Source organism: Paralichthys olivaceus, chromosome 11 (assembly GCF_024713975.1).
Source record: "Paralichthys olivaceus isolate ysfri-2021 chromosome 11, ASM2471397v2, whole genome shotgun sequence".
NCBI classification, from domain to species: domain Eukaryota; kingdom Metazoa; phylum Chordata; class Actinopteri; order Pleuronectiformes; family Paralichthyidae; genus Paralichthys; species Paralichthys olivaceus.
Window position 1 is genome coordinate 25,206,923 of NC_091103.1, and position 25,440 is coordinate 25,232,362.

The 25,440-nt window shown below is 42.1% G+C and overlaps 1 protein-coding gene across 9 annotated transcripts in view; it reads right to left on the minus strand.

Annotated features, from left to right (window-relative positions):
• Positions 1-25,440, minus strand: part of fat3a (FAT atypical cadherin 3a) — a 184,378-nt gene that overhangs the window by 80,200 nt on the left and 78,738 nt on the right. For all 9 annotated transcript variants that reach the window (XM_069534014.1, XM_069534012.1, XM_069534011.1 and 6 more), the window contains exon 3: positions 10,584-10,907. In XM_069534014.1, the coding sequence (XP_069390115.1) occupies positions 10,584-10,907 (324 nt within the window). The remainder of the gene's footprint in view (positions 1-10,583; positions 10,908-25,440) is intronic.

The following is a 25,440-nucleotide window of genomic DNA, read 5'->3' on the forward strand; positions in this document are numbered from 1 at the left end:
ACATCATCGTCGGGGTTGTAGTGTGCAGAGCATGATGCTAATGTAAAAAAGGTGCTAGACCGAGCACGAGAGATAAGACTCAGACTATACAAAAATGAGAGTCCCTGAGGATGTCCCCACCATACAGCGATTCCTCGGCATGGCGAACTATCTTGGGAAGTTTATCCCAAAACTCAGTGAGCTTGCAGCACCTCTGAGACAGCTCACACACAGAGACACAGCATGGAGTTGGCTTCCACGACACCAGCAAGCGTTTGACCACCTCAAATCATGCTTATCCAGCTCTCCTGTTTTATCCTACTACGATGTGAGAAAAGCAGTCACACTGACCTGTGATGCATCACGTTATGGCTTCGGAGCTGCATGTCTACAGGATGAGAGGCCGGTAGCTTATGCGTCTTGCATGCTCACAGACAAAGAAACACGTTATGCTCAGATTGAGAAGGAGCTGTTTGCGGTAGTGTTTGCATGCACCAAGTTCAGAGACTATATCTATGGGAAGGAAACGGTCGTCAAAACTGACCACCAACCTCTCGTCACAATCTTAAAGAAGCCGATCCACACAGCTCCTGCCCGCCTGCAAATAATGCTGCTGCAGTTACAAGCCTATGAGATCACACTGGTCTACAAGAAGGGTAAGCACATGTATCTACCCTTTCATGGTCCCCACACGTGAGTACTTCCCAAGCATCAGTTACAAATGACACACTTGACGTAATGTCTGTCAGCTACATTTCAACTGCCAGGCCAGAGGAGCTATGGGCCCACACAGCACAAGACCAAGTCTTACAGACTCTCAGCACTGTCATTCAACATGGTTGGCCTGACAAAGAGCGCCAGCTTCCCGTCCCTATTTTTCCTTTCTTCCACTACAGAGATGAGCTAGCAATGGAAGATGGCATTGTCATTAAGGGTCACAGAACTGTCATTCCACACTCCCTGCAACGAGAATACATCAATATCATGCACAGAGCTCACCCATGCTTGGAGTCAACCAAGTGCAGGGCTAGGATGACAGTCTTTTGGCCAACAATGACATCACAGAGAAGCTCCTATCATGCACAGTCTGCAATATCACCCGAGCACACCAACAGAAAGAAGCCCTACAGCCACACCCAGTTCCACAGTTGCTACTGAGTGGCATGGACAACAATATATTGTGCTGGTAGATTCATACTCAGGGTGGTTTGAAATCGACCTCCTTTGCAATGCATCTTCAGCAGCTGTGATCACAAAGCTCCAGCGACACTTCTCTGTTCATGGGTCACCTCACACCCTTATCACTGATAATGCAAGATATTACACAAGCCAGCACTTCAAGGAGTTTGCCGAGCAGTGGGACTTTGTTCATGTCACCAGCAGCCCCGAGTACCCACAGTCAATTGGACTACCTGAACGGGCAGTCCGCTGCGCCAAACAACTGATGGAGCGGTCTCATTGAGATGGGACTGATGTTTTCCTTAACCTGCTGAATATCAGGAACATCCCCTGCGACAAAACACTGGGCTCACCTGCGGAGCATCTGATGTCACGACAGACACGTTCAGCTCTTCCTGTCAGCAACAGACTACTAGCGCCAGCCCCAAACAACACAAAGCAGGTCACTGCCCAGCTCCAAAAGAAAAGACTCATCCAAAAGCAGTACTACTACTCCTCAAGTTGCCCGCTACAGCCACTGGCAGAAGGACAGGTCATCGGGATGCAGACAACCAAGGGGCACGACTGCCTGGGCATCGTGAAGGAAGTGTGCAAAGAACCACGCTTCTACATCATCCAATCTGATGGGGGTATCTACAGGATAAATCGCCGCCACATCCTTCTGGTTATTGAGCCACCACCACAGGTCGACACTGCAGACTCTGCTCGCCAGGCAGCTCACCCAGCTATGCCAGACATTTCCCCTTCCACACTGCAGATGCTGCAGACACTGCAACCATCTCACGTGATTCTTCAGCACTCTACCAGGGAGTAGCAGAGACCTGCAGCTTGCTCTTCTGCCAAGGTAACACACACTAGCACACCATATGTGACACATGCAGGTCGAATTTGTAAGCCAAACCCAAAGTATGGACAATAAACTCAGGGTATTAAAAGCCCACAGACCAGAGATTGTCTTCTAAAGAGAGACAGAGGAGTACATTAGACTGTTGTGTTCATGTAAGAAAACAAAGAGAGGGAGAGACTTAGTTGCAGTTTGTTGTAAAGGTTCTGTTCTAAACAACAACTTTGGAAAAGAGTTTTGCACTCCATCATTCTCTAATTGAAATGTTCACAGCTACCATTGATCCACTTTATGTTTGTTTTCATGTTATTCATACAGGAAGTGAACATTCTACGATATGAAAGTATAAGTTGGCTGGTTGACTTTGTGTCCAGTTAAAGCAGCCATGTTAGCCATCATTTGTATGTTAATGTGTAACCACATGTGTTTGTTTCCTTATAGAAGCACTAACTAAAAGGGGAGGATGTAACCCATACTGGTGTTCTGTATGAACCTCGTCAGACACGCGCATGTGCAGTATGTTACCGCTCAGTGTTACGTACTAGCTCCCCCCGGGTTTTGTACATGTTCTGTATGGTTGCTGGAGTATTCAATAAAGCCACCTAGTAGATTTAAAGTGCGGACCAGTCACTCATTTCACACACATGTCGAGATCGACAACCTAGTGCCTAGACATAATTTAGACTATGATTTGGTGGTCACAAATAAAATTTAATTGAAATATTTCTCTACAGGTTAGACCTCTGTACGTAGCACTTAGCTGTGGACTGTTACTGTCATAAATGTAAGTTTAACAATCAGAGAAAAGCTACTGATTAATGAGGACACAACTGCTGGGTTTTGCTTTATTTGCCAGGCAGGCTGACATGCTAACAAGCCTGCAGCAGCTAAATTCAGCCCCTGCATGCCACATTATTAGAATAGACAAAGAAGCGAGTGTGACAGCACTGCACACACACACACTTCTGTATACTGGTCTCTCTTTTCCTCCTGGTATGTAGCAGTCTTATGAATGAAGCAGGAACCTATTGGCAATGTGATTATGCAACATTAGCTCAAACACCCTTGCAGACAAGAGTTTAATTGCTGTTGTAAGACTGGGAATGAGAAACAGATTAGGAGACCCAGGGAAGAAATGGCTTGTTGATGTTGTTCCCAACATCTGTCTTGTACTTTCAAGTTACACATGTACTGGAATAGATGACTACTACAATTAACAGTTATGAAAAACCAAAATAAATCCAAGAAACATATTCACAATGCAGGGAACATACACTACAATAAACACAATTTAATACTGTTGAGACTATTAAAATGTATCTTCCATCTTAAAATGACAAAAGATTGTCAGCAAATTCTGGGTCTTTGCTCAAAGTCAGGCAACATAACACATGTACTATTAGATGCAGTTGAAAGCTCTGTGAAGTGAAGAAGTGAATAAGAACTCTATAGAAGATATTTTCCTGAGCTTCTTATGTCAATCATTTAGACAATCTGGAAGGTTTCATTTGAAATAGAGAGACAAACAGGTAGTTATATTACATAAAATGTCAACTTCACAATTTCAACATATATATGTGAAGTTGTGGTAGTGACCTTTCCATCACATGCATTACAAGTAGTGGGATTAACATGTCAGGTCCTATTAAATGAATAGTCAAGTCAAGTCAACTTTATTATCAATAATGCCATATGTGCAGGACATACAAATCAAATCAAATCAAATTGTATTTGTATAGCCCAAATTCACAAAACACATTTTGCCTCAGAGGGCTTTACAATCTGTACAGGTAGTGACACCCTCTGTCCAGTGTCCAGTGTTTGTGGGGGCAGAGGGCAGGGAAGGAAGGGGGGGTGCTGGGAGGGGGGGTGTCAGTGTCCAGTGTTTATGGGGGCCGAGGGCAGAGAAAGAAGGGGGGGGGGGGGGGGGGGGGGTGCTAGGAGGGAGTTCAGCATCCTGATGGCTTGGTGGATGAAGTTGTCTCTCAGTCTGCTGGTTCTCGCCTGGAGGCTCCTCATTCTCCTTGAAGAAGGGGTGGTTGGGATGGGTGGAGACGCCCACAATGCTGAGTGCTTTTCGGGCCAGGCGTGTGTTGTGTTGTAGAGGTGTTGAAGGGAGGGGAGGGGGGCACCGATGATCCTCTCAGCTGCTCTCACTATGTGCTGCAAGGTCTTCCGGCAGGATGCGGTGCAGCTGCCGTACCACACAGTGATGCAGCTGATCACGATGCTTTCGGTGGTTCCACAGTAGAAGGTGTGCATGATGGGGACTGTTGCTCTGGCTCTTCTCAGTCTGCGGAGAAAGTAGAGGCGCTGCTGAGCTTTTCTGGCCAGTGATGTGGTGTTGCTGCTCCAGGAAAGGTCATCACTGATGTGCACACCCAGGAACTTGGTGCTGCTCACTCTCTCCACAGCAGCACCGTTGATGGTCAGTGGAGGGTGCTGGGTGGAGGCTCTCCGGAAGTCGACAACAATTTCCTTCATCTTCTCCACATTAAGAGAGAGATTTTTGCCTCTGCACCACGCGGCCAGTTGGCTCACCTCGTCCCTGTAGTTTGACTCATCGTTGCTGTTGATGAGTCCCACCACAGTAGTGTCGTCCGCAAACTTGATGAAGAGGTTGCTGTTGTGTGTTGGTATGCAGTCGTGGGTCAGCAGGGTGAAGAGTAAGGGGCTGAGCACGCATCCGTGGGGGGCCCCTGTGTTCATTGTGATGGTGCTGGATGCATTGCTGCTGACCTGGACTGCCTGTGGTCTTCCGGTCAGGAAGTCCAGCAACCAGTTGCAGAGTGACGTGTCCTAGACAGTCAAGTTTCTGTATCAGCTGCTGGGGGATGATAGTGTTGAAAGCTGAACTAAAGTCTAAGAACAGCATCCTCATGTAAGAGTCCTTAGTGGCCAGGTGAGTGAGAGCTGAGTGGAGGGTGGAGGAGATTGCATCATAGGTGGACCGGTTGGCCAAATATGCAAACTGGTAGGGGTCCAGGGAGGGAGGGAGGATGGATTTGATGTGCTGCATGACTAACCGCTCGAAGCACTTCATAATGAGGGGTCAGTGCCACAGGGTGGTAGTCGTTGAAGCACGATGGAGATGCCTTCTTTGGAACAAGGACGATGGTGGTGCTCTTGAAGCAGGTGGGGACAACAGCTTGGCTCAGAGAGGTGTTGAAGATGCCTTTTGCTGATCTCAGGCCAGCCTCATCACCTGCTCTGAAATAATGGACTTACTGTGTTTGGTGGGTTTAAAGCACACACCTTTCCTCTTAAACTCCTGGAACTAAAGGCTTACTGGTTTAAGAATTATTTTGCATCCGCAGCATGTTTCATAATACAATCGCTAAAAGGCAAGTAAGCATTTAGTAAGCATTGTCACTATATATGCAAGCCTTTCCCCCTCAATGAATTTCAAGTTTAAATAAAGACATAAACATTATATAAATCTAATGATACCATTTGATGGTAATTATGCTCATATTGAAAGCTGAGAGTGAAATAAAGGAAAGTAAAATAAGGAAGTAAAGACAACTGCAGCTTTCCTGCAATAAACATTACAAAATCACTGGCTGCCACAAAAACTCAAAGCAGAATATTTCCAACCCCATGTTTAACAGTTGGCAAGTTTTCTTTTCATCTCTTCATGGGAAATACTCTCCACTATCCAAGACCCAATTGTTGATTGATCAGGTCCAAAATATATTTGGTTCTAATCGTGTTGGGTTAGGTGCAGTTGCACTGCTGCAGTTCTGCAGTCTCTGAATTAATATATCTACAGTAATATCTGGGTGGATCCACAGTGACACTGTTCTGATTATGTGGTGCACACAGGTAACAGGGTCAAAGGTTTCAGTATGTCACGAACAATCAGATAAAAACATGACCTTTGTGAAAGAGTTAAAACTGTTGAGTGCTGTGATCTGCTCACAACACAACCAAAATGTTTTGACAGTAGTGGGAAGAAGAGAGGACAGAGAAGAGTTGAAGCACATGAAGAAGACAGAAAGAAATTTATTACAGGACCTTGTGTGATCAATGGGGCTTTAAGGATTTCACAATCCCTCTCAGGGAGCATCGAGGTCAGTGAAACAAAGTGATATAGCACAACTGACACTAATCACACTCTACACTGTGCACTTTGCAAGCTGACACTGTCTGTAATGTTTTGTATTTTCCTGTTTGAAATATATGAATGTTACTAGGGTTCCAGTGACCCTTCCATACACTGAAGGCAATGCCCTGCCACTACTGCTACAGTGTGCTGGCTATCTGTGTAATAAAATATTTTAAATATTGGACATATCACATGTCCAAATTGCACCAACTCATATGAGATCAACCTTTATTACTGAAATCTAATCAGTTTATCTTTGAGTCCAACTGACAGCTATTAAAAATAGGACAGACATTGTTTATTTGCTGAGATATTGCATTCATAAGACCAAAATCATGTTTTGTTGTGTCACAATGATCTTGACCTTTCACTCTCAAATTGTAATCTCTTCATCTGTGAGCCCAAGTAAACATTCATAAATCTGAAAAGATACCCTGCAGGTGTTCATGAGACCTTTGAGCTTTTACCACCAAAATTAAATAAATTAATCCTTCAGTTGAACTGTATATTTGAACTAAATTTGCAGAAATTCCGTAGACCTCCAGCCACTAGTTGTTGCCAGCACAGAAGCATAAAACAATAACAAATGGACTGGGCTGAGCCTCATGCACTGAGACAAAGTGTCAGTAGATGGACAAAAGAAATGAACACGGGAAAAAATGTCAGAGGGGCTGTGGGTTTACGGATGAGTTATGGACCCTCATCAGTGTTTCATAAAAACAGAAACAAATATTCTACATCCACAATCGAGACTGAGACACATGGCTAACAATGATTAGAAGAACAAAGGAGATTGTCTGAGGGCACATGTTGCGTGTAAAAGTTTATGACAGGATAATGCAGAGAAAAGAGGTGATATAAGGTAACTATACAAAATACAAAGTGGCAAAATCCCTAAAATAAAGGCACAAATGAAGAGGGAGGAATAGCTCCAGATGAATTGGTAGAAAATGTTCAAGTTCAAAGCAAAGGGATCTTGACAGAAAGGACAAATATAGCAGCAGCCAGTTATATCTCCCCCACTCTCCACCACAAGCCTTATCTGCAGACCAAACTGTGTGAGGCAGCATGTAGAGGGGATGTGTGTGTGTGTGTGTATGTATGTTTGTTCATGTTTACAGACGATGCTACAGCTGCTGTAGTTGTTGTTTCTTCTCTTTTTTCTAACTTCTTCTCCTTTCTTCATTATTTCCCTCAGCACATGAACTGCACCAGCTTTCTCCAATTAGATGTACAGTGTGCACTGTAGTGCTATCATCGCCCATGTGAATGGCATTTAAGATAAAAACGGTAAATGTCAACTAAATACCAAATCACTGTTTATGTCCAGTTGCAGGTCGACTTTTCTCAGTTAAAAAAACATGACACTTTTCAGACAAAGAATTGTGTTATCCTGTTAAATATACAGTCTATTAACCTTTACAGATGGGTAGGACTTATAATGTTTGTTGTCTAGCTCCCACATTAATGTCATTTGTTTTATTATTAGCCATAGCCATTAGCTGCTAGCTTAATGATAACTTAACAGGCGGGTAAATGCTAATTGTTAAACAGCTAACATTAACATTTGCCATCAGCCAGGGTAACGTTTATGATAACTGTTTAATACTGTATGATGACATATATTATCACATATGATGTGGGCATAATAACATTAACAACCAACAACTAACATTCAACTCTCAAAGAAAGTGGTGTTAGCCCATTTCCATTGTTTGAATGGAGACTTATTCTGGCATGTTTGGCTTAAACTCAGGTTTTCTTATACCATACAGTTGGCTCACTCTTAACTGGGTTTAATCTCCATGGTAACAAATGTAGATCACCATGGTAACCTATACTGCGGAGCTTGTCTGTTTTGTGACGAACAGATCAGTATATATCAGTATGTAATAAAAACATAATTATGTTATACCCTTAGCCTCACTTTTATATTTGGATATTATTTCTACTGTTTCTACAGCTTCTTATTCTAGATTTTGTTTGTGTCCCTGTTTTCATCTATCACTTTATACTTTCACTATATCATATTTCCTCAGATAACACCATTTCATATCATATCAGTGCAAAGCTTCATTAAAGGTTCTCATGATGTTTGCTCCAGGGCGAGAGGCAGCCCAAGCGATCGACCAGCTCCGGCAGTGAAAGAGAAGAGCGGCCAACTATGCCATCGAGTTCCGGACCCTAGCGGCAGTGAGCGGATGGAATCAGGCCACTCTGTTCAACAGCCTCTCTCAAAGATCCCTTAGTTCCCCTGGATCTTTGACATTTGACAATTCCTGGCTATCTGTTCAGCGAGAGAGAAGATTTCAGGGAGACAGAGGACTCTGTTGAGTCATACCAAGTTCCCTTACTGTCCTTCCCAAGCTCACCTTTCCATTATCCTGACCTCCTCCTCTCTCTTTCTCAGCCTACCTGCGCTGGTGGACACTAATTTCAGCTAGCTGAGAAACTGGCGCACCTGATCCCACCATTGTTATCTCCCCTGGAGGCCAGCACATTGGATGGTCGTCTCCTGTGCAAGGTTCATCAACACACCCAACTGGTGCAGGTCCAGTTCCCCCCGACCACCACACCGAGATAATCAGCTTCCACCTGTTTTCTACACACCTGCACCCTCTCATCCTGGGTTTCCCTTGGCTCTGCAAGCACAATCGTCATATAGACTGGTCCACTGGAGAGATCTTCAGGTGGGGCCAGAGGTATGTGAGGAGTTGTTTTCCCCCTCAGAACAGCCCTTCTGACTCCTTTCTCACAACTGTCCCTGTGGAAAGGGAGACTCCTCATCTTTCCACTGTTCCAGCTTGTTACCACAATCTCTGGAAGGTGTTCTTTAAGGCGTGGGCCACATCACTACCACCTCACCAGCCCTATGACTGCGCTATTGAGCTTCTCCCTGGAACAGCACCACCCAAGGGCCAACGGTATTCATTGTCTGCCCCTGACACCAAGGCCAGGTGAGAATACATCGATGCCTCATTAGCTGCTTGAATCCTCAGACCTTCATCATCTACTGCAGGGGCGGGGTTCTTCCTCATGGATAAGAAAGATAAAACCCTCCGTCCCACACAGGTGAGAACAATTTTGCAGTTTAAGATGGTGTCATGAATCTGACATAAAGTTTTCTTAGAAAACTTCTCCAAGATCAAATTTAAGAAAATTCTGGGTGAATGAGGCCCAATGTCATAATAATTATGCAGTAGAATATTCACTTGTGGTAAATACATGTTCAAGTCATCCTGTCCACTAAGTAAAGATGTCAGGTACAAGCAGCTGCAGACCTGGACACAGAGTGCCCAGTCAGGTTCAGAGAAAATGTTACCTTCTGCCTTCTGCTTAGAAGTGATGAATTTACAGCAACTTAATACAACATAGTTTTTAGCTTTTACTTCATATTAAGAGTTGGCAATAAAGTTGTGTAACATTTCTTATACACTTCAGTGTAGTTAGCATGCATCAGCTCGGTTACCGTGGCTTGTTTACTATATAACTTGAACGTCAATGTCAACCTGAAAATCCCCCTAAACCACATCCAAGAATCTGGCACTTCAATAAAGGGATGATTGAAACTCTTTATAAAAATAGGATAAATGCCTTGTAGTTGTATGCATCAGACAACCGGTGCAGGTTCAATCAACTCTTGACATAAATTTTTTTGACCAGACACACAAGAGTTCCCAAGAACATGAGGTCACTGTGACCTTGATTTGTGACCTTCGGCCACCAAAATTGTTTTATCTTTGCTTCCAATTGAACATTTTGGCATGGAGGTATAAAAATGTGTTATATCACGTTATCTTTCTTGGACATCATTCTTAATCCAGCCGGTGTTTATGTTACTGTCAGCTGACACCAATGCAGTAATATTCATTGAGTGAACATACAGAGGAGGATTTACAGAGAAGATTCATTTACAGCAGATGTCTGCAAGTAAGTATGCCGACCAACTTTTTTCTAAGCCAGTACATGGCGGGCCAGGACATAATCAAAGACTAAATCAAGACGTGAATATATAAAAAAAGCCCCCCGGAATTTGTGACATACTATTAAAGCATGCTTAGTGAACTGCTTGATTGTCCTCAAATTGTTTAATGCAGTCAAAAACAAACAGAGCCACAGATGTGACATTGTGTCTAGGTTTTGTGCAGCATTATATATTCATGTGTGTGGGAGATGTAACTACTCAAGAATTATTCCATGGCAATAATGAGCCCTGTTTCAGGAGGACTGATTTTGCTTTATTACTTTTCGTGTGTGGCTTATATACACGTTTGAATTATTAACATTACTGCTGTTAATTATTTTCCTTTCTTTTAATTTAGAGGTCTGTCAAGCAAGCACTACAAAACAGTTTGAGATGTTGGAAGGACAATTCATGATGTTTCTGCCTGGAAACTACTCATAAGATAGATTTCAGACACAAATACACAGAAAAACACACAAACACACACACACACACACAACTTTACTCACCGGTGCGGCTGTTGATGATGAAGAAGTTCTGTGGATTTCCACTGATTATGCGGTAGTTGAGCCTGTCAGCAGCAGCAGGGGGCACAGTATCAGGGTCCTGGGCTTGAATCTTGATTACAGAAACATCACGTGGAGAGTTCTCAGGCACTGAGGGTCTGTACAGTGGCTCTGAGGTCAATGGGGCATTGTCATTAATATCCTCCACTTGGACGAACACCTCGATAGTAGTGAACTGGGGAATCACACCATGGTCACTGGCATACACAGTTAGCCAATACGAATCCTTGGTCTCTCGGTCCAGCATATCAGTGGTGTAGATCATTCCTGATGGGGGAGGAGAAATAGAGAGCATACACTTTCTGTTTATTTATATCTTTTAATGCCTTTACCCTTTTTGTTCTCATTATACAGATGTATTTTTGAGTGAAGAGAGGACTGTGGTGAATGTCTTGAAAAGGAGGATAATTATAATGTATACAAAGTAACATCAAGACTGTTATTACTGCAATGGCTGAGCCAAAAACTTTCACTTTCCTTTCCTTTCCTAATAGCAGGAGTCCTCAACACAAAAAGTAAAAGAGTGAAAGGGGTGGAGAGCATGTAACAAACACAAACACACAGCTACCATAGCACACCAACCCATCTCCAGTTGGCACTTATTAACACAATATTATTTAACATGCTTAAGAGTTTCCCACATTGACCTGAATGTAGGTCCTTGAAATACCCAAAGAACATAGTGTCAACGGGTTCCTACTGCCTTGGACGAAAAAAGCAAGGACTATCCAGGGTAACCACTAAATTCTTCTTACATCACACAACCTGGACACATTGCAAAAATTTAGAGATGCTTTCAAACATGCACCAAACTCCACAGTTTCTGCAGCCTTTCTCTGCCTGGCCTCCTTGTATAATGTCAGTAGAACTCCAGGAGAAGTAGAAGTCACATGTAGAAGTCACAGACAAAGATATGAAGAGAGTTTGTGTTGATAAAAGTTGAATGTCTGTGTGTTGTCAAGAAAATCACATGATCACCGCACCGGATTTAATACGTTATGTCCTGGGTCTGTCTGCTGCACCCGGCTGCTCCACCTCTCACCTGAATAATGCAGAGGACTTGTTGCTGTTGTGAATGTATCTGTGCAGAGAACCTCCCGCTGTGTTGTGCATATATGAAAGGCTAACTGCTGGTAAACTCCGTAGCCAATTCTCCGGATTTTACCTCCAGGTCATGAAAATGGCGTATGTGACTTATGTAAACACAACTTTATCTTGTGGATGTGATGTAGTTCCATGAAGAATAACTTTATTTTGACATGTAGTAAGTATGGGATGGCAAAACAGGATGGAGAAATTACATGTTGACCTTATAATAGTTTCTCTTACCTGATCAAGTTTCAACAAGTACTTGTATTCCATCAGCTCTCAGAAAAATAAGTAATAGTGGAGTCAAACAGCTTTGACTATCACAGATGCCTCACAGCAGTTTGGTTCGATGTGGCATATAAACTTGTAGCTGTAGATAAATGTCTCAGTAAGACGTGATATTATTCTTAAATATTTTGACTTTCAAAGCTAAAAAATACTCGAAACTAGGAGGCCTCATTTTGGAGCAATGTCATCCTCTGAGACTCTAAAGGTACAGTACACATCTCCCCCCCACCCACACACACATGCACTCACGTGCACACAGCAATGAGCTGCCTCATTAGAGCTCTTGACAGCCCACCCCATGTTCTAATAAAGCACTTTGTTCCTTTCATCTAAATGCAGAAAGGATGAGTAAACAGCTGCCCGACCACAGGCTTTTAGATAGGCCTGTGAAAAAATGTGAAACAGGGATGTGTGGGTGGGGGGATATCAAGGCCAAAGACAATCTGTTAAACATATGATCTAATCCCATGCTGCCTTGCCAGTGGAAAGTCTACTCAAAAATCATCTAACCTCAGCGTGTCTGTGTGTGTGGTTCTGCTTTCTTGTGCCTTGTGTGTGTCACTGTATGTGGCATGAAAACTATGCTTTGTCTACACCAGCTTGTGTCTGCGAGGTGTGTGTGTGTGTGTCTGTCTTTGACAGCAGTATTTATTAGGCATACTGTTGAAAAGGCTGACTACTTTCTTCTTAAAGCATCGCTATGTGGACTGCTCTAGGGCTTTGACAAGTGCTGCTGGCTAGAAGCAAACACACATGCATGCACACACTCAAACACAGACTAGAGTATTTTTGGCATGGTAGTGTAAAGCTCTTAGCCACTCCATTTGCTCCTGTGCTTCATTGGAGAATCTCCAGAGATGTATAGAGTGAGTGTCACTGCTGCTGTTTTCAGGACAACTCTAGAAGGAGGACACACCGGAGCATTACAGGACCTTTTACTATGTCCTGGCCCCAGTAACCCACCATCACTAGCAAGAACCTTGTCACCAAAGTGACATGTGTATGCTTGGCTTGCCAGGAGGATGCACTGGTGACCAGGCAGAACGAGACTCAGTTTGGGTCTTCCGTCTTACACATCATTCGACTTGAGCTGATTACATGTATGCACCAAACTGAAAAAGAAAGGATGATGAAGAGACGGAAAGGAGGATGAAGGGATCAGGGTAGGGATGAGGGACGGATGGAATAGAAGATGAAAGAATGAGGGTACAGATAAGGGAAGGATGATTAAGGGATATAGGTAGGGAGGAGGATAAGGATATGTGGGTAGGGATGAGCAGAGGGAGGGATGAAGTAGAACAATGGATGAAGGGAATGGAAAGAGTACATTGACAAATATCAGGAGAGCCCTGAACCATCCTTTAGTTATGCTTCTATAAACTCCCATCATGCACTGACCACTCCTCTCTCCCTCTCTCTGTCTCTCTACCCCCCTCCACATTTATTTATGTCAATAACTCTGCATTATTATTATTTAATTTTTATTATTCATTTTTCTATTTCCTCTCAAATTAAATTACAAATCATTTAGCTGACGCCTTTTTCCAGAGCGACTTACAATAAGTGCATTCAACCATGAGGGTACAAACCCAGAACAACAAGAATCATTTAAGTACATTAGCGGCAAAAAAGCCAAACTACAAGTGCTACATGTAAGTGCCATATTTAAGTGCAACTAAACTTAATCATTATTATTATATTTTTTTCATATAAACACCAGAGTTGATGATGGTTATTAGACATCATCTGCGGTGGAAGATATGAAGACTTTCAGCTCTCCTGGTGTCAATGGGGGGCTTGTTCCACCATTTAGGAGCCAGGACAGCAAACAGTCATTATTTTGTTGAGTGGCTAGCTCATGGTGAGGTATCAGCAAGCCGAGCTGGGGTGTAAGCTTTAACCATGCTCTGGATGTAGACTGGAACCGATCCATTCACAGTACGGTACACAAGGTAACCAGTGAAAAAAAACAAAATTGAATTGAATTAAAAATCAGCCTTACAACAGTTTAGGCAAATAGCCCATTCCAAACTGACGGATTTACAACGGACACTGCACTTGTTTACTAAATGCCAATGCAACCCTATCTCCACCTATTACTCACCAGAACCAGAACCCTGTAAGAAATAGTCTATCATCCACATACAGTAGACAATTGTCCAACTCTTCCCTATACAGCAGCTATATAGAGTTGCAACAAATTATTAACAGATCAATTAGTCACAAGACATGGAGTCATGTGCTCAGCTGTCATAAGCTGTCAGCTACTGATCAGTCACCCACCAATCACAGCCCATTCTCTCACCAAAGCAGTCCCTTTAAATATGACCTCATCCTCACTGATTCCTGCTCAGCTGCTCTGCCACTGATGCCCTGCTGCCGGCACCTTGCAAACTCGTGAAGCACGGTTATGATCGCTAAAAGTGTAGTTTGGCTCATCGCTCTACTCATCTGCTCCACGCTCATCATGCCTCATCTCAGGAGAGACGAAGGATCCCTCATCGATGAAAACTGCATCTTACAACTCAGGATGATGAGGAAAGGTCGGAAGGAAGAGCAGAAGAGAGCTACAATATCAGCAGTTGTTCTTGCCCTTAGGCTAGCATCCTCGCTAAGCGAACTATACTATGTCAAATATGAATGTCACTATATACCTTTAATCTGCACTACAATCTTATGTGTGTTAAAACATAATTTGCTAATGATTACAGCAGGTGTAACACAATGAATCGAACAATATACTCCGTTTGTATCAAACAGTATGATGTTTATGTATACCTTGTGTGAAGTAATAATAATCTTTTTAAAAAGGTCAATCTGACAAAACTGAAACATAATGGTGTCAAAAGTAATCACAATGTGTTTGAAAAAATAGTGAACGGTTTGAACAGAACATAATGGTGTCAAGAGTAATCACAAGGTCTTTTAAAAAAATAAAAGATAATGGTGTCAAGGACTTCAAGTGGGAAGTCCCAACAGTAACATATGGGCTTAGGCCACAATGTAATGTTAGACCAATGAAATGCTGACAGGTGTGGCCTCTAAGGGTTTATAAGAAGGAGCCACACCACTGTTAAGCAGAGTTCTTCTCTGGTGCTGCTTAGGCTCACTACTGAATGCTCTCTGGTTTTTTGTCGACAATAAACTCTGTTGCCTTTGAGTTGACTTCTCCTGTTTTTCATTCGACTGAATTTTTGGACCAAGATTGAAACTGAGTTTTCACAACACATATCAGGGGGAACCGAGAAAACTCTCCACAAACCTCAACACCGCCTCCAGGGCCATCTGCTGTTTCCACCGTGAGCACGGTAAGTAGCGTGCTGCCATTCTACATCAAGCCGCACAGAATTTTGTGATTTTGTGTTCCTACAACTTCACCAGGAGTCCCATTCTTCCCACGCCATCTCCTAAGCTTCGCAATCTAATTCTTGCAGTTATTGCGGGGACAGCCACCCCAGAGCTGCGTGCCCTCGCTGCACACTCTTAAAAGATAGGTGACTAATGCATCAGAGCTTGGCAAAGCTCTAAAGACGAACCCAAATCTTTGTTTTGTAAATTATCTAACTTGACTGTTTTATTCAAAAGTTTTTCTGGCTGGTTCAACAGTTTTATTGACTATGATGCTTCCAGCATTAACAGCCCATACCTCTCGCGCAGTTCTTAGACTATGCAACTGTTTTCAATATTCTCTTATCTTATATTGAAACTTGCATTTGTTTTTCACCTACCGATTATTTCTAAGTGTAATAGTGGGGGATGGTCAGTGTCGGTTGCAAGAGGGGGAGAGTAGGCAGGTGGCTCAGGGATTGGTGCCAGGGAGAGAGTCTGATTGTGTACAGGTGTACTGTGTTTTCTAATGAATCTCTCCCCCCCTCTTATCAGCAGTAGCGTGCTGGGACAAAGGAGGCGACAAGAAGAGAAGCGCTGGACGACACACGAAAAACGGACTGATATATGCTTATGTACGTGTGTGTGTGGTAAAATAAAAGAACTGAACCCTGTCCGACATCATCTGTGACGAGGAACCCGCGGTGGCAGGAGCGTGCTACACTGAGTAATCAATTATCCTCAACCAAATAGATGCATTAATATGATGAACGTGTTTGTAAGCTGTGAAGTGTCCCGCACTCAGAAGAGAAAACTCAGGGCTTTAAAAAGATAGAGTTCTTAGGCATTGTATTAGACAGCAACCTTATGCAAGCATCACTACCCCTACAAAAGCTAGAATTAGAGAAGCCATGAAAAGTGTGCTGGATGCAGTGTCTTTTACCAAACTGGAACTCCTGTCTTTTTTGGGTCATTTAAATTTCCTAAGAAGAATGTAGATCTGATCAAAATTTCTGGTCACTGCTGCGTAAAAAGCAGAACAGCTTATATATAGTGATATACTATGTGTATAATATGGTAGTATACACATTTATATTTATTAATTTTCTCTATACACATTTTCGTGTTTCCAATAAATTTTCCCCTCTCAGCAACGCATCAGCTGAGGACACGACTCTGGTCATTGGAGACTCCGTAGTACGACGTGAAGTTTACGTCACCAGCGACCTTAGTTAAGTGTATCCCCGGGGCCAGAGCTGGAGACATAGAGTCAAATCTTAAACTGCTGGCTAAACGTAACAGTAAATTTAATAAGATTATTGTTCACGTCGGCAGTAACGACACTCGTCTGCGTCAGTCGGAGGTCACTAAAACTAATGTTAAATCAGTGTGTACATACGCCAAAACTATGTTCGACACCGTAATCTTCTCTGGCCCCCTGCCAAATATAAGTAGTGATGACATGTTTAGTCGCATGCATCAATTTAACAGCTGGTTGTCGAGGTGGTGCCCGGACAATAATCTGGGCTATATAAATTATTGGCCAAAATTCTGGGGAAAGCCTGGTCTCATGAGGAGAGATGGCATCCACCCCACTTTGGATGGAGCCTCTCTTATGGCTAGAAATATTATAACTTATTTAACTTGACAACTCAGAGTGGAGACCAGGCAGCAGAGTTGCAGTCCTACACACTTCTCTGCGCTCCTGGATCAGTCACCTACATCTATGATAAAGACTGTGTCTGCCTCCAAAACTCATACTGTCCCCATTAGACAGATAGGAACGAGAGGAGCAGTCCACAGTAACCTGGTAAAAATCGACACAACCCATGCCACAGAATCTAAACATAGTCAAATTAAATGTGGCTTATTAAACGTCAGATCACTCAGGTCTAAATCTCTACTGATCAATGACCTGATTAGTGATCGCAAATTTGATTTATTCTGTATAACAGAATCCTGGCTCCAACAGGACAAATTTGTGATCATAAATGAAGCTACACCTCCAACCCACAGTAATACACATATTCCCCGAAGTACAGGTAGAGGTGGAGGGGTAGCAGCAATATATAACTCTTACCTTACAATCACCCCTCGAAAAGAAAACATTTTACATCGTTTGAAAGCCTCACCCTTTGTCTTTCCCAACCAACCCTTAAACAACATAAACCTGTTTATTTAACCATCCTTTATCGCCCACCTGCTGCTTATACAGAGTTTCTAAATTAATTTGCAGAATTTCTGTCAGAACTAGTCCTTAGTGCAGATAAAATCATCATCATGGGTGACTTTAACATTCATGTTGATGAAGCCAATGATAGCCTTAGAGGTGCGTTTAACTCTCTGATAGATTCATTTGGTTTCAGTCAGCACGTAGATAAACCAACTCATAACTTAAACCACACCTTAGACCTTATACTGACACATGGCATTGATGTTGAGAATGTAGTAGTGTGTGATTCCAACCCTTTATTGTCAGATCATTTCCTTCTCTCATTTGAATTTATGACTAGCAACTGTACTCAGTCGAGTCAAAAATTCTCCCATAGTCGGTTACTGTCCGATAACAAAATTGATAAATTCAAGGAGATAATTCCCTCTATTCTGCAGCCATGCGTAAATGAAACGTGTGATAATCTTTTCAACCTCGCTCCTGCAGAACTCGATAACTTAGTGGATAGTACAACCTCAGGACTTCAAACTGTCCTTGATAGTATTGCTCCTCTGAAAAAGAAGTTAATTCATCAGAGGAGGTTCACTCCGTGGTTTACTTCTGAAACTCGGACCCTAAAACAGGCAACACGGAGGTTAGAGAGGAAGTTGCACTCCGCCCATTCTGAAGTTAATTTTACTTCCTGGAGGAGCTGCCTTGAAGTGTATAAAAAAGCTCTTCAACGTGCCAGAACCTCATATTACCCTAGACTAATAGAGGACAATAAGAACAACCCCAGGTTTCTTTTCAGCACTGTGGCCAGGCTGACCAAGAGCCACAGCTCTATTGAACCAAAAATTCAACAGGATTTTGAGCAGCAATGATTTTATTCACTTCTTCACTGATAAAATTGAAACTATCAGAGAGAAAATTCACCTTTACTCCCCAAAAACTCAGTCACAAACTGTCAACTATGAAAAAAGTGTAGACCTAGAGTCACGGTTAGATCAGTTCTCCCAGATCACCCTTTCACAGCTATCTTCTTTAGTCTCATCCTCTAAAACTTCAACCTGCTTGCTGGACCCCATCCCTACTCAGCTCTTTAAAGAGGCGTTCTTAGAAGTCGACAGCACTGTATTGAATTTTATAAATAGCTCTTTATTAACTGGCTATGTACCACAGGCTTTTAAACTAGCAGTAATTAAGCCTCTCCTAAAGAAGCCTAGCTTAGATGCAGGTATCTTAGCAAATTACAGGCCTATATCAAACCTCCCATTTACTTCTAAACTTTTAGAAAGAGCTGTTGTAAATCAGCTGCTCGATCACTTCCAGAGAAATTACCTGCAGGAGGGCTATCAGTCTGGATTTAGAATGCACGATAGCACAGAGTCAGCACTTCTAAAAGTCTCAAATGATATTCTCCTAGCCTCTGACCAGGGTCTTGTCTCCATGCTGGTCATGTTAGATCTCAGTGCTGCATTCGACACCATTGACCAAAACATTCTCCTTCAAAGATTAGAGCAGGAGGTTGGGATTGGAGGGACAGCATTAAGCTGGTTTAGGTCTTATTTATCAAATAGATTCCACTTTGTTAGTGTTAATGATGAATACTCATCATACACTAAAGTTAATCATGGAGTCCCACAAGGTTCGGTTCTTGGCCCAATACTCTTTAATTTATACATGTTACCATTAGGCAATATTATTAGAAACCATAACATTCTTTTTCACTGCTATGCAGATGACACACAGTTATATTTATCTATGAAGCCAGACAAACTGAACCATTTAATTCGACTTCAAAACTGTCTTAAAGACATCAAGGCCTGGATGACCCAGAATTTCTTATTGTTAAACACAGACAAAACTGAGGTCATAATCCTGGGTCCTAGGCATCTCAGAGAAACTCTGTCTAACCAGTCGGTTAACCTAGATGATATTCGCCTGGTTCCAAACTCCACTGTGAAGAACCTAGCAGTTATCATTGATGAAGATCTGTCACTTACCCAACACATTAGTCAAACTTCCAGAACAGCTTTCTTTCATCTGCGTAATATAAAGACAATCAGACACATCCTGTCAAAACAGGATTCTGAAAAACTGATTCATGCCTTTATTATGTCTAGGCTAGACTACTGCAAATCCCTATTATCAGGGTGTCCCAGCAAATCCTTAAACACCCTTCAGCTGATGCAGAATGCTGCTGCACGAGTACTGACAGGAACCAGAAGACGGGATCACATTACTGCTGTCCTAGCTTGACTTCACTGGCTCCCTGTTAAACAGAGGATAGAGTTCAAAATCCTCCTTCTGACTTATAAGGCCCTCAACAATCAGGCCCCATCATATATTAAAGAGCTCTTAACCATTTTTTAACCACTTTGCTCCCTAAACTCGGGACTCCTTGTAGTGCCTAGAGTTACTAAGAGTAGAATGGGTGGTAGAACTTTCAGTTACCAAGCTCCTCTCCTTTGGAACCAGCTCCCACTCTCAGTGAGGGAGGCAGACACAGTCTCTACATTTAAGGCTAGACTTAAAACCTTCCTTTTTGATAAAGCTTTTAGCTCTACCCTGAACCATAGTCATCCATAGCTATGCTGCTATAGGCCTACACTGCTGGGGGATCACCCATCAGGCACCAGCACCTTCTATCTTCCTCTCTCTTCTTCACTCTCTGCCTGGTTTATTTTGTGATATCTTATTACATATCTCTTACTCCTTGGGTCTTCTCCTCCCCTCCTTGGTCCATACTGTGCGGCTCTCCGGAGCCCATCCTGGCTCAGGTCCTGGTGAGGGATGGACCTAGTGAGGTCGCTGGTCTTTCGCAGGGCTGATGTGAGGGCTCACGAAATCACCAGCACTCCCACCTGAGGACCTCCCACCTTGAGCCATCGGTCCTATTACTGCGCACGTGAACCATGAGGGAGGCAGGAGTGCCCGGGGGGACCAACGCGCCCTTGGAAGACCATGCAAACGTCCATGTGGAGATTCCCGGGCTGGATTCAAGCCCCTGACCTGACACTGACTCCACCCCCCCCCCCCCCCCCCCCCCCCCTTCATTTCCTTTTTTTCCCCTGTATTACTTGTTCTTTGTCCATCACCCCAACCAGTCCTGGCAGAGGCCGTCCACATCGAGCCTGGTTCTGCCGGAGGTTTCTTCAACCTGGGAGTTTTTCCTTCCCACTGTTGCTCATGCTTGCTCAGTGTGGAACAAGTTGGATTTTGTGTTTCTTAAGATCGTGGACTTTTGTGCAGCACCATGAGACAACTGTTTGTTGTGATACCGTGCTATATAAATACATTTGATTGATTGATTGATTGACATTTATATTTATTAATTTTCTCTACAACAACAAAGTAGAGACATCACTTGCCCTCAGGTTCTATACATATGCTGTTCTCTCTGGTTTTGGAGGATCTACAATAATGAGGGGTTTGGCTTAAAGGAGTGCTTGCTCTTGCCTCTTATGTTAATCCACTGCTCTATTAGAATTATATCCTGTTGTCGTTGCACACGTTCTCTCGGGCAACATCCAGGAAGCAATGATTAGCGCCTTCCCCTCTCTTTGCCTATAGTGCACAAGCTGGTGATCCACTTAAGGTTCTGGGTTTTGGTCATATGAAGATGCTTTATTAGAAGCCATATTCATGGATGCATTCAAGGGTTCCTCAGGTGCGGCAAATTCACTACTCCCTCAACACTTGAATGTTCTAAATCCACCTTAAGCACTCAAAATCTGATAGAGAGGGAAAAGGTTCAACGTTATGGAACGTCATATCCCAAAACTGCTCTCGGTCTCCTATCTTCTATAGCCCGACATCTCCAATTGCATCTTCGTGTGAGGCAAGATGAGCCCTTGTTACCCACTGACAAAGGAAAGGCCACGTCAGGATCTTGCCTTCGCCTACTCTTCAAATGATGCAAACTCCTGTCCCAGCAGTACACCTCACACCCCTCTCACATCAGTGCTACCACCGCTACTGACCTGGTCTCTGAATCCTCCAGGTTGTGGTATTCAGCAGCCATCCAACATTAAGTTCACCCGGGCTTAGAATATATCATCTCAGCTCAAAAGACCATGAGTAGGGATGTCACGATTAAAAGATTTTACAATATATACAATACAATATCTGCAGTTTCATAATGTCACGATTTCATAACCGTAAGAATTGTAAAAACTACGATATCTAAGTATGGTGTCCTGCCTCTTGCGAGTCATATAGTTTGTGTGTGTGAGTCACTCAAAAGTTAGTCGAAAAGACGGAACTGATGTTACAGCCTTATTTCCACCAATGCTGTTCGAAAAACTCCATCGGAGGAGTTCACAGTGAGAGGAAAAATCCTTGTTTACTGACCAGCTCCTACGGAGCAGCTGATACACTCACACCTCTCTCTCTCTGTCGCTCTCTTTTTCTCTTCCTATTAACCATTTTTAATGTAGCCAGGAGTTTAATTCAACTATACTGGAGGTAGTAATAATATAATAAGGACATAAAGAATGTGTCTTGAACCAGGACAGTATACCTTTTTACTTTTACACAACTAGTCAACACCTTGCTCCCAAAACAGAACAACTTTTGTCGGCGACCCTTCATAATAAAAGTCCCACACAGATACACTGCTTATGATGACAGGAAACACAAATTCACTGACCAACCTTCCACAATAAGGCAACTAAATAAAATAGCTTACATAAATTATTTTTAAATAGCTAAACGTTACACCATAAGAACTAACTGGATATTGTTAATGACAAAAATAAATATTTCCATTCATTAGCTATATTATACACTGTATATTCACTATATATTGTTTGTTGTGTGTTTTTTTCAATTATCGTGTAAATCGTTAAACAGTGATATTTCCTCTGACAATAATCATGGCACCAAAATTTCATATCGTGACATCCCTAACCATGAGTACTAATATCTAACCTAGATATTTCACATAATTGTTGTATGAAGTCTCGCAAAATGCATGCCTGCATTCTTTAGTCATAACTTTAGAAGTCTGCAGCATGCTCACATAGATAAATCACATAACAATAGTATGTTCTTCCGTAGAATGCATGCCCACATTCTTTAGTATATAATTTTTAGAGGTCAGCAGCATGCTTGACACTACACATAGATATTTCACATAACGGTAGTACGTTCTCTTGCAGAATGCATAACCGCATTCCTTAATCTATCATTTTAGAGGTCGACAGCATTCTTGCTGCTATACTTACTCATGTCACATAATAGTAGTATACCGTTTCAGAGGATGCATGCTTATATTCCTTAGCCAACAATTTCAGATCTGCAGCATGCTTTCTGCTACATAAAGATATCATTATTCTAACTTGGCGTTAGGTTTCCATTGTTTTGGGGGTTCTGTACATGTTCCCTGTTTTATCTTTGCATGCTGCTTGGCTAATGCAGTGAACATCCAAAGAATGGAGCTGTCAGTGCCAATCATAACTGTATTCCCATTGTGCAATAAATGGGTATGACAAAGTGTTCCTGACTGAATTGTTATGAGTTGCTGCTATAAGGTGTATTTGCTTCTACAAGTTCTGCTGATGATGTTGAGAGAATTCTGTAGACATGGTAAAAAGTTCTTAGACACTTAGATATACAAGATAATTTTTTGTAAGACCTAAGAGAGTTGTATAAAATTGGTTAATCAGTACTGAACACCACTACAAACCACTGGTGCAGTATAATTCCCCTCTCTGCTGTCCATTCAAAGGCTTAGAAGGATCCCCACCTATTGCATAAATATGGGTTGAGGAATGCACCGCTCCCATTTATTGCTCACAGGATGAGGTGCTTAAGATGCAAGTTCTGAGAAGTGTCATCCTGAGTGAAATTCATTCACCTACTAAAATTTGCAGTTGAGCCTATTTTGTGTAGAAAATTGAATGACCTCTAATTTTGAAGGCTAATGCTTTTGTTGATGTTTAACAGACTAGTAAACAAGTAGATGGTGCTCACTGCACTCTGCCATCTTTTCATTATTCTCAAGTGCAATATGAATCTCCTTCTCTTTTGCCACAACCAAAACTGTGAAATCATAAAAATTTACAAGGGCTTTTTAAATTAGCCTGTGGAAATGGTAGTTTATTATAAATATCAATATGAATTTAGAGGGAAAACAGTGAACACATGACATTTCCAAGGGCTTTTACTTTGAAATTCTACATGTCCTCATATTATCAGAGTGAGACTGTGAGGTGGTGAACTGTCATTGTAAAGTGAAATTAGTTAGTGGAAACACAGAGTTTATTTTGCTTGAATTTAAGTAGTTCTTATTCACACAGCAGTAATTAAAAAAATGTAAGTCTAAATTCTCTCTGAAATTTTTTCACACCATTTTTTATCATTCAGTTTATTTATCATTTATCATTGATTCATTTAGTTCAATTAATTTTGTGTATTTTAATTAATTAATTTGTTACCTCACTTATTCATTCATACATTTACTCACTGAATATATGTAACATCCCCTTTTCAGGAAGGTCCATTTTATTTTGAAATCACTCTAAATGCTCCTTACCTAGTGCATAGAAACAATGCCCACTTTGAAATGAATGGGGACTAGTTTGACCGTGCGTTTCAGAATGGAAGCTTATTTTACCGCAGTCCTACTACTGTAGCGTCACTTGACTGACCTGGTCCCTTCCTGGAGAACATGTCACTTATTTAACAGTATTAAAAGAGCTTTTTTTTTCTTAATTATCTCCCTCTCAGCTCCACCTTTCATTTTCTTCTGGCAAAGATTTTCCATTTCGTCAGCAACTTGTCACAATGCTTTCAGAAGCAGGTGCACGGTTGCTACAACAATTTCAGATAGCAGAGCTGAAATATCATTTAGCTATCATTACATCGGTTGCCAGGTAAGTGGATTTGAAAGGTCCTTCAACTCATTCCTGATTGCTACATTTTTGCTGGTCAAGTTATCAGTTCAAGGCAGGCCAAAAAGAAAGGGAAATGTCCTGGAGCTCCTGATGTGCAGTCTGTTACCGGTGGTCAACTAAAATCCCCTGTGAGATCACAATATCAAGGGTGTGGCCCTTGTTGTGAGTAGGTCCTGTGACAGCCCTGGTAAAGTTCAAAGAACCAACAATATTAATAAATTCTCAAGCTAAAAGGTTAAATGGACAGCAGATGTATATGTTAATATATCCTAAAATTAGAAATCTGTCATAACTTGGCATCACCATAAAGAGGAGTACAGAGAATTGTTTGGGAAAGCTTAAAATGGATTTAGGGGGTCTATAGATTAAATACACAGTGTTTAGTTGCAATCTTATGTGAAACACAATGACTTAAAATCTACCACAGCTGACCCAAGCCACAGCTGCATCACTTTACTTAACATCAAGATCACAACTTGCCTAGAGCACCTCATTCATGCCAAGTTTATCCATATGTTAGAAGTGTGACTACAAAGTGCAGTGTAATGCAGACTGTCAAAATACTGACTTCAGAAAAAGAAATGACACTTTGGTAGGGGTGTTTTGAATTAATCTTATACGCGTCTAAGAGGCAGTAATTTTTGCTTATGGGTATTGTCGAGGGCTCGTGTTTGAATTTGACCAGCTGGTTAGACTCCTAGTATGTTTAGGCCAAAGACAAGGTTTGTTTATTCAAGAAATAAGAGGGCGCTCAAAAGAAAATGGGACATTATTATTCCATCATGAGGGACAGTTTCATTTACCTGGTCACATTATCTGAAAATTGTATTCAAAATGTCTTCTAATAAGAGCAGTTCATTGACAGTAGCAGTACATTAAGACCCCTAAGTTAGATAAATATGATGAAAGCCTGAAGTCAAAGAGCTCAGACTTTTTTTGTCACTGATGCAACTGTAGCTACAGTGAAGTATGAGGCTCTTGTGTCTGACAGGCCTGCTGAGGGCCACTGTGTATCTGGGGAAGTGCATTTGAACAAGCCAGA